This window comes from Austrofundulus limnaeus, unplaced genomic scaffold (assembly GCF_001266775.1).
Source record: "Austrofundulus limnaeus strain Quisiro unplaced genomic scaffold, Austrofundulus_limnaeus-1.0 Scaffold197, whole genome shotgun sequence".
NCBI lineage: Eukaryota > Metazoa > Chordata > Actinopteri > Cyprinodontiformes > Rivulidae > Austrofundulus > Austrofundulus limnaeus.
The window spans coordinates 796121-805928 of record NW_013952599.1 but is presented as its reverse complement, the minus strand read 5'-3'; the positions used below and the strand labels follow the sequence as shown (position 1 = coordinate 805928).

The 9808-nt window shown below is 39.3% G+C and overlaps 1 protein-coding gene across 2 annotated transcripts in view; it reads right to left on the bottom strand.

Annotated features, from left to right (window-relative positions):
- Window positions 1-891: 891 nt before the first annotated feature.
- LOC106524716 (very-long-chain (3R)-3-hydroxyacyl-CoA dehydratase) overlaps window positions 892-9808 on the bottom strand; it is a 13391-nt gene continuing 4474 nt past the window's right edge. The window contains exons 3-12 of one of the 2 annotated variants that reach the window (XM_014018631.1): window positions 9372-9445; window positions 7615-7779; window positions 7424-7475; window positions 7206-7316; window positions 6634-6761; window positions 4497-4609; window positions 4310-4416; window positions 4110-4241; window positions 2179-2279; window positions 892-1181 (exon numbers count right to left, since the gene is read on the bottom strand). In XM_014018631.1, the coding sequence (XP_013874085.1) occupies window positions 2203-2279; window positions 4110-4241; window positions 4310-4416; window positions 4497-4609; window positions 6634-6761; window positions 7206-7316; window positions 7424-7475; window positions 7615-7779; window positions 9372-9445 (959 nt within the window). In that variant the 3' untranslated portion in view covers window positions 892-1181; window positions 2179-2202. Of the gene's footprint in view, window positions 1182-1614; window positions 2280-4109; window positions 4242-4309; window positions 4417-4496; window positions 4610-6633; window positions 6762-7205; window positions 7317-7423; window positions 7476-7614; window positions 7780-9371; window positions 9446-9808 lie in introns of those variants that run through there. The other variant, XM_014018630.1, reaches the window with a different exon arrangement.

Below are 9808 nucleotides of genomic sequence, written 5' to 3'. Positions count from 1 at the left end.
AGCTGGTCTGCTGTTCCAGCTGGTCTGCTGTTCCACAACTAGGACGAAAACCACACTCCTCTTCCTGAATCAGAGATTTGACTATCCGACAGACCCTCCTCTCCAGGACCTGTGAATAGCCAGGGAGACTCAGAAGTGTGATCCTCCTATAGTTGGAACAAACTCTGAAGTCCCCTTTTTAAAATAGGGTGACCGCCACCCTGGTCTGCTAATCCAGGGGAACTGCCCCTGATGTCCACGTGATATTGTAGAGTCGTGTCAACCAACACAACCCCACAACATCCAGAGAGTTAAGGAACTCCAGAAGAATCTCATCCACCCCCAGCGCCTTGCCATCGAGGAGCTTTTTAACCACCTCAGTGACCTCGGCACCAGAGATTGGAGAGTCCGACCCAGGGTCCTCAGGCTCTGCTTCCTCATGGGAAGACGTGTCAGTAGGATTGAGGATGTCCTCAAAATATTCTGCCCACCGACCCACAACATCCCGAGTTTAGGTCAGCAGCGCAACATCCCCACCATAAATAAAGTTGTTGGTGAACCGCTTTCCCCCCCGAGACGCCGGAAGGTGGACCAGAATCGCCTCGGAGCCATACGGAAGTCTTTTTCCATGGCCTCTCCAAACTCCTCCCATGCCCGAGTTTTTGCCTCAGTGACCACCTGATCCGCAATCCGCTTGGTTTCTGAGCACTCCAGCTGTTTTATATATACCTCCATGCAGAGCTGTCAACTGAACCCCACCTGGTGGTGAGGTGGATCCAGTGGTTAAGGGAGGCTGCTGGACAGACCCGGTAGATCTAAACATCTGGTGAGGGTGAACTAGAAACGTCTCAAATTATATCTCAAATTTACTGTATGACAAGTCAAAATTTAATTATTCATATCAGAAATATGTTTCATATAATGAGTAATTTATTGCAAATATCTTGAATTAGAGCCTCCAAACAACTTAATGGTGAATCATTTATACTAGTCAGAATGTAATCAGAGATATCTCACAAATGTATTTTGTTGTGTCAAAATATAGAGATATCTTAACTAATATTTCTGGTCATAAACCAATTTCAGACATCTGGAATTTAAGTGTGGTGAARCTGTATTTATGCAACAATGGCCTGCCGTACCCATCTGTTTACAGCATCTGCTTCACTTTGCTCCACAGCTGCTGACGGGGAGACRGTGATSTATTTGGAAGAGGGATTACACTTTTAGTGCGTTTCTCTTTCATCCAGTGTACATTATAACACACTGACATAACGTACATCGTTTCTTTAAAAGTTGTATCACCATTATTAAAATGTTTTCTACCACAGTTTTATTGTCCAACACTAGGTGTAAACAGTGTGTATCACCTGCAGCTGAAAAGGTGGGCAATAATGTTTTTGTCAGTGTCTGKTAGCAAAATATCTCATTAACCACTYGATGGATTTGACTGAATCTCACAGAAAATCATCACTGTCTTGTACGTCTCCAGCTGATTCACTGTAGTTTACTCATTTCAGAGGGGCTGGCAGAGTTGGACCCCAGTGTCAAACAACAAAATGCTTCCAAAGACATGACATCATGGCTTTTAAAGGCATCATAATATTAGTGTATGCAAAGGTGTGACTCAAGAAATTCACATATCTCCTTTTATTTATTTAACAAATGGAAATAATTTTGTCAATCCTACCTGACCTGATTTAATGACAAACTGAGAAAAATGGATTCAGTCTTTTTATAAAGTGTAAACTTCCTGTTTTAAAATGTTTTTTCTGCAGACATTCAGTCCTGAATCTACAGTTTTCTGTATCTGAATCCAGAACCGACTTTAAACTGAGGGTCAGAGTGTTTCCAACATCAGGAATCTGATTTACAACAAATTAAAATAACTATCTCGTCTATTCCAAGTGTTCTCGATGGGTTTTGCTTTTTTGTGTAAATATAACCATTTGTTGAATTATAATGSACCATTCTTGTAAATTAAAAACCAGTAACTCTTCAAATCTGACTAAAAATAATTAGTATTTAAGATAATAAACAGTGAAAAGTGAGACTCAAAGCAGAAGCAGATTAGTTCATTAGTCCAGTGTTTTCAGTTTTCACTGGACAGTGAGCGAGTCCAGAGGAGATTTACAGGACTCAGTTCCTGATGGGGACGGGACTCCAGAACAAACAGGCGACAGGAGGTAAAGAGCACACCTGCTTCAGGGTGAGCAGTGAGGCTCAGTGGACTTTCCTTTTCCTCTGGCGGTACCGTCTCTGTCTCAGCTTGTAGAGGTGTCTGATGTTAATGAAGAGTCCTGCAGGGGGACAGAGGTGTTAGCTTCGTATGATGTCCACAGATACTTTATTGATCTCAGAGGGAAACTCAAACCATTCAGTATTATATTAAACAATCTGTTAATGAATAAAACCTCATTAATCTCCTTCACAATAAACTAATTATGAAACTAATCATGTCAATAAAAACATTTGAATCAAACAAAAACACTTTATTGATCCCACAGGGAAATTACAGAATTGAATAAATTAAGCAAAAGGTTTTTGTAACAAAACAAACAAACAAAAAAGTTAAATAGGACAGTATTTTATTACAATACAATATTTTACTGTATATTTTTGTGGACTCTAAAGGAAACGTGATTTTTGAAGCTTATATTAAAAGTTATTTTATTAAAAAAAACATTTCTTTACTCAGAGTGAGGAACCTCTGTTTTCAGAATAAACTGAAATATTAACCTTTATTTTTTTTTCTTTTTGTTTTTGTTATTTGAAGACCATTTTTGTTTAAATTATTTTTTTGAGAAAAGGGGCAGATATAAGATTTTTTCTTCTTCTGCTACCTTTCATTTATGATTTGTATTTTTTATTGCATATAGAATTTGTTGTTTTTTTTAAAGAAAAATGAATAAACTACTAAACTATATTTATTTATGAAGGACTTTTTACAGTTTTTGAGTCATTTTAAGGAGCTGACAACTCACTTTACTCTAGGCTCTGTTAGGACAAGGGTTAGCTCATCAGTCCTGTCAAATAAGGCCATGTTCAGTTAAATGCTACTAAAACTTCTACACAGAACACCCAAAATATCCTTTTAGGAACTGAAGCTCACGGTAAGAAAGCCTTGTTGTTCTTGAGACTGTTCCCACATAGCAGAGAGGTGTGGGACAGATCTGGTGTCAGGCTGGCACTACTGGCAATGATKGCACTGTTTGAATGATGGTTTGKTTTATGTGGTGCTGGCCCATGAATGAACCACATCTGGGCCACCAAATGGCCATCGATCTTTGCAGTGTCTGGGCTGAGTGTTAGTGCATTGTGTGGGCCAGAACTGGGCCAATTTGTTACTGATTAATGAATTAATCTACGTTGACTGATCTAATATATCGACTAACAATTCATTGATAAGCAGCCATTTTCTTAAAAACCTGAGTTTTCACATGTAAAATTTATGATTTTTCTCTGATTCTTTACTTTTTGCTGCCTTCTTGTTGGTTCTCTGGCTGAAACAACTGATTTTTTTTAACTCAGAGGAAAGTGGGTCTACCTGGACTCCAGGTGTTCTGTGGCTGGAACTTAAAGACTCTGTTCTCCTGAGCTCAGAACTCATCCTTGGTTCTATTGGCCAGTAAATGAGGTTCTGGAGCAGGAGTCAGACCTCTAAGTGCTGCTTGTTTTTTTTTTTTCTTCATCCTGTAGATTTTTTTGCTGCTTGACAAATAATTTTGGGCCTCGGTCAGGAAAAAGATCGGAGGGTTTTTATATTTTCGACTTGACAGGAGGATGAAACCGTCGGTGGATTGAGGCGTTTCCTGCTCGTGATGTGATTTGCATCAAATATAACTGTCATTTTAAGAAAATAAAATGCGGCGCAAACCATTTATCATAACTCTGGTTCTACTTCGCCTAACAACACAATTTAAAAACTGGTTTAAAGTCTCTACTTTTGACTCAAATTAAAACAGAGTCTCAGAGAAGGCGTACCTTTCCTGTTAGAGTGATTTAAATGGACCATGTGACGTGCCAGCGGACGTAATCAGTTAATCAATTGGAACAAATTTTAATCTAAAACCGTTAAAAGAGGCGGAGTCAGAAGGAATGGAGCTAAGCTGAGTCAGCAGATTTCTCACCCAGAAACATGAGAACCAGGTAGAGCTGCAGGGTGTAGGAGAAGCTCAACGAGTGTCCCAGCACAGCTGGAAGCCAGATGCTGAACAGACGGCTCTGGTCAAAGATGGGGAGGGACTGGATCACAGCCACAGCTGGAACACAAAGCAGAGTCAGACACTGTCACAGCTGCACGTCACCAACCAGCAGCGCACACACCAACCCTCAGCGATGACCCCCAGTGGGTACAGGGGGATCCACAGGTTATATCTGAGCCACGTTAGCATGGGCCAGTCTGTGCCGATGCAGGCCAGCATGTAGAACGGGTATCTGACACAGAAAGACAGGAGCTGATGGTGAAACACGATGAGGAGGGGTTACTCAGCGGGGAGGGGGAGGGGGCTGCAGACCTGAAGATCTCAATGATGCTCCACAGGTAGAAGACGAAGAACACCACGGGTTTGTTCTGCATCTCCTCCAGGCTGCCGAAGACTACGAACAAAATAACGTTCCTACCTGCCACCTAAAAACATCAGAGCAGAGGAACGTCAATAAAATGATAAGAAAAATACTTTTTTTTTATCCAAGACAGCAACATGAAAGGAGACTTTAATTATTCTTGATTTATTCTTAAACTGAAATGCAAATCACTGAGTGCTGTTAGTAGTCACACAAATGATGGTGTTAGCAAAAAAATAAATAAAGGAACAGCAGAGTAACAGTTTTTGAGCTTTAGACTTTGCATGGATGAGAAGCAAAATGTCTTTAAACATCAGAAACTAAAAACACTAAAGAAAAATGCACTGAGCTGGTTCTGACATTTAGTCAGTTCAGTCAGGACAAAGCTACAAACATTTTCACAACACGACCAGAGGAGCACAGAGAAGACCACCATCATGGGGGTGAGGAAATATGGAACACCATCATCAAGAACAGGAAGTTGGATGAAAAGACAAACCAGTCAGTGAGGAGTACAGCAGGACTGAAGGAGCTCTGGACTCTGAAGCCAATTTGACCCCAAAGACAAAACGTCCAGGACCAGCTAAATGTATAAAGGATTTACAATCTCMGGCTTCCCATGTGGGAAAAGGTGTTCTGGTGTTGAACTTGAACAACTCCAAAAACTGTTTGGTGCAGAGACCAGGCTGTGGATCACTAAAGGAACACTATACCCAGAATGAAACACGATGGTGGTAGTATCATGCTGTGGGCTTGCTTTTCTTTAGCTGAAAAGGGAGTTTTAAAACCTTCACCTGCCTGTTTGTTTTAGCCAAAACCTATGAGATCAATCTTGTGCCAGCAGGAATTGAATTTGAATTGCTCAGATTGAATCTGAATGTGCATAATTTGTAATTGAATGCATTGGTTTGACAATGAAGTTTACTAAATTGAAACTGAATTGAAAGTTTTGTATCTGAATTAATTTGCTTTGAAACTGTATTTTGGTCTATTAAAAATTCAGTTTGACTACTTTCAATTTCAGTTCCATAATTCAGATTTTTGTGTCACATCCTGGTCCTTGAGAAAGCCAGCCAGAGTAATCAAACACAGATCCACAGATTTACATTTCACTTCGGTGAAGTTTCCCTTCTGTATGTAACAGAGTTGATGCAATCTACTGTAAAAGTGACAAAAACAGTTGTTTTGCAGTGATTAATTTTACCTATAGAAAATGTTACATTTACATCACATCATGGATCACATATTGATCAGATGCTGCTGACTGATCCATGATGCGATGTAAATGTAACATTTTCTACATATACTGTAGGTACAATTAACCACTGCAATAAAACACCTTTGTCTGTTTTTGTCACTTTTACAGTAGATTGCATCAACTCTGTTACATACAGAAGGGAAACTTCACCGGAGTGAAATGTAAATCTGTGGATCTGTGTTTGATTACTCTGGCTGGCTTTCTCAAGGACCAGGATGTGACACAAAAATATGAATTTTGGAACTGAAAGTGAAAGTAGACCAACTGAATTTTTAATGAACCAAAATACATTTTCAAAGCAAATTAATTCAGATGCAAAACTTTAAATTCAGTTTCAATTTAGTAAAATTCATTTTCAAACCAATGCATTCAATTTCAAATTATGCACATTCAGATTCAATCTGAGCAATTCAAATTCAGTTCCTGCTGGCACAAGATTTATCCCATAAAAACCCTTCAGGTGTCCTATAGAAAGCTTAAATAATTTTTTTTATCTGAAAATAAGCAAACATCCAAACTAACAAAAGGATGACTTTGTAAGGAGGAAATAAGGTTTTGGAACAGACCAGTTAAAGTCCAGACCTTCATACATGAATCTGTGGACTGGAATGAAGAGACGCCCTCACAATCTGACAGTCTGATGAACTCTTTATTAAGAAGACTGGAGGCTGTCATTAAATGTAGAGGTGTTATAATAAAGTTTTTGGTTGACAGTGCACATTTATGCGGCCATCTTATAACACCTTCCAATTGTTTTTCATCTGAACTCTACTGCCCCAGGAGTTTGAAAACCAGGGTAAACACCAGGAACGTCTTGTTTTTTTTATTACCTGTATCAGTGCAGGGAGGAACCCAGTCTTAACCAGACCCAGTAAGGGATTAATGACCTCGAGCACGGCCATCATCTGACAGAAATACATCATGTCAGCTGTGGTGTGGAACGTGTCGTAGAACGAGTCTGTGGAGGCGGAGGAACAAACAGACATGATTAACGGTGACTGTCTGCAGCCGTAAACATTTGCAAAACAAATCCCTGCTGTGTGTGAAGTCGTTGTTTCCATTTGTAAGAGCTCACATTTCAACGGCTCCTCACATACAACACCGCAGAACTGTCATGTTTTACCGTCATCAACCTGACACCAGCTCAACCCCACCCCTCAGCCTCCCTGGTTACGTCTATTCCATAAGTAAGTGCATTTGTTTTATTTCTATTTTTACATTTTCATCTTTGAGTCAAACAATGCTTTACTAAGCAGTTTGATCTTTTGTCTCGTTTCTAAACAAACTGGTACAGCTGCACCGACAGCAGCACATAAAGAATACAGTGTTATTGTTCAGTTAAAACTATTACTTTGTTGTCCTGTGGCAAACTTTGAACCGTGTGTATCTTTGTTTAACAAACCTTCACCAAGAATAAAGAGTCGAACCGTCATGTTGACAAAGATCCAGGAAAATCCCAGGAACTGGACCAGGTTGTACATAAACAAGTAGCCCTTCTTCAGCCCGACGTAGGCTGAGGACACAGGAGGAGAGAGAGGATCAGCTAACGGCAGAGGTTTTTTTAATAATCTAGCAAAGATTAGGAAGAAAAAACAAAGTCAGCTGAGATTTCAGACTCACGATCTTCGCGAAGTCTCGACTCGATGCTGATTTTATTCAGCCTTTCTTCCTCCTGAAAGAACAACAAAGTGGTTCCATGTTTGATTAGTTCAGTTTCTTTAAATGCTGTCAGAAACGCTGTTTTCTGTGGTAGAATAACAGTTAGCGCTCCTTTATTCCCACGTGCTTTGGACGATGGTTTAAGAGCTTGCCTTGGCCTGCAGCTCCATCTCAGCGTCAGACTCGTCCAGCCAGCGGTCGAAGTCGGGAGCCAGAAACAGAGGCTTCTTCTCCTGCAGCGTCAGCCGGTCCCACCAGCGCTCCTCCTGCTTTCTGATCTTAACGTCCACCTGACGCTGAGTGGACTTATGGTAGATCTAAAACCCCAATCGAGGATCTTCACTTATTAAAGCAGCAATAAACTCAGCTTTAAAACGAGCACAAAGCTTAAAAAAATAAACGTTAATTAAACAGCCAACAGAAAAGACTTGAGTAATAATTCAAATGTTACACACACAAGGATAATGTTGACCAGTCCTGGTCCATAAGGACAACTACCCTTCACGTTTTAGAGGTTTCTCTGCTACAACACCTGGTTTGATGGAAACCAGTACAACATGAAGTACGGTGGCCCTTTAGGACCAGGGTAGGACACCCCTGCTCTATCCACTGTGTACATATGACATGTAATAGACAGAAAGACATTATGTACAACGATAAAAGCACTCTGTGGATGACACGGTACTTAAAGAAATAGTGTGAAATGTGTAAGGCGGCACGATATTAGAAAAACTTGCGATGACGCTATCAGGTGTGATACTTGTCTTATTTATTCTTTCCTCCCTTTCTAATCTGTACCTCCTACTCTATATGAACTTTTACATTTTTGGAAAGGTCCTTTGTGTCTGGTGTGAGGTTTTGATGCCGTAAGACTCTGTCCTACTGGCTAAACATTGCATTAGCATGGAAAATACAACTTCTAAACTCCTGAAATACATTAGTCAACAACTATTGCACTCCAAGCAGTCCTTTGTGGTATAAATATTGAGCACACTTATATTGCGATGACGATATATTTGCAATATATTGTGCAGCCCTAGAAATGGGGAATAAATAATAACAGAAACTCTTGGATTTTGTCCTTTTATAAATTAAACCATCGACAGTATGAGACGTCATCATGTCTGTTGACTCAGTCCTTCTGAAAGTAGTTCATGCTGACTTTAAAAACTCAGAAGAAGGCTTTACTTTAGGGCTGCACAATATATTGCAAATTTATAATCATCGCGATAACAGCCTGTGCAATATATCGTAAAAATATGCATAAACTGCAATAAATGGTCAGCCCAAAAGTTTGCATTTATGAGTTTTGTCACTCAGATGAAAACGAAGTATTTCACCAATCAAACAGAGCCCTTTACGTATTTGTTCATTTATTGCAAGTCATATCGTCATCGCAATATTAAGCACTGTTATCTCCAAGTTTTTCCTAATATCGTGCAGCCCTAATCTAAATTACTTTTATATTTTCTATCAATCTGAACCTCAGCAGAGCGTAGTAATAAAAGCCAAAGAGTTTCTGTGACAGGCATCAGTTTGTGTGCAGTGAATACTCTGGAACAAGACGTTCCTTCTCAGTGTGTGAAGCATCACCAGACATGTGTACAAGAAAAACTAAACATTTCCCTTCAGTCAGTTCAAATACAAAAATAAAATAAAATWAAAAAAAGGCAAAATGCTGGCTCAACAGATTTTCTTATGGTTTATTACCATTTTATTACCATTGTGTTCTTGTACATATTTATTCCAATGTACTTTTGAATGCTGAAAAACTGTGTAAACTAGCCACAATAAACCTGTAAATCAGCAGAATGTAACAAATAAYTTTTATTACTGAATCTAATACAAAAATGAAAATGTAGGTGACAACCGTTTTAATTATACAGAAGAAAAAAAAAAAGATTGATACCTCGGGTCTAACAGGTTCCAGGAACTCCAAAGTGAACTTGTACTCATTGTCCCCTTTAGCTCCATGACCCTGCGCTGTGGAGGAACATGAGTTACACAAACTCTCTGTCTGTCAGGGAAAACTAACACACAGGTTTGTATTTATACAGCAGGTAAAATAAGTATTGAACACGTCAACATTTTTCTCAGTAAATATATTACTAGAGGTAATAATGACATGAAATTTTTACCAGATGTCGGTAACAACCCAAGTGATCCATACATACAAAGAAATCAAACCATAAATGTCTAGAAATGAAGTTATTTGTAATAATGTGGAATGGCACAGGGAAAAAGTATTGAACACATGACGTGGAAAAGATTTACCAAGGATGCAGAAACATGAAGAAATTTATAGTTAGTACTGATTAAATACAACACAGAGTTAGGGTTTTCTAC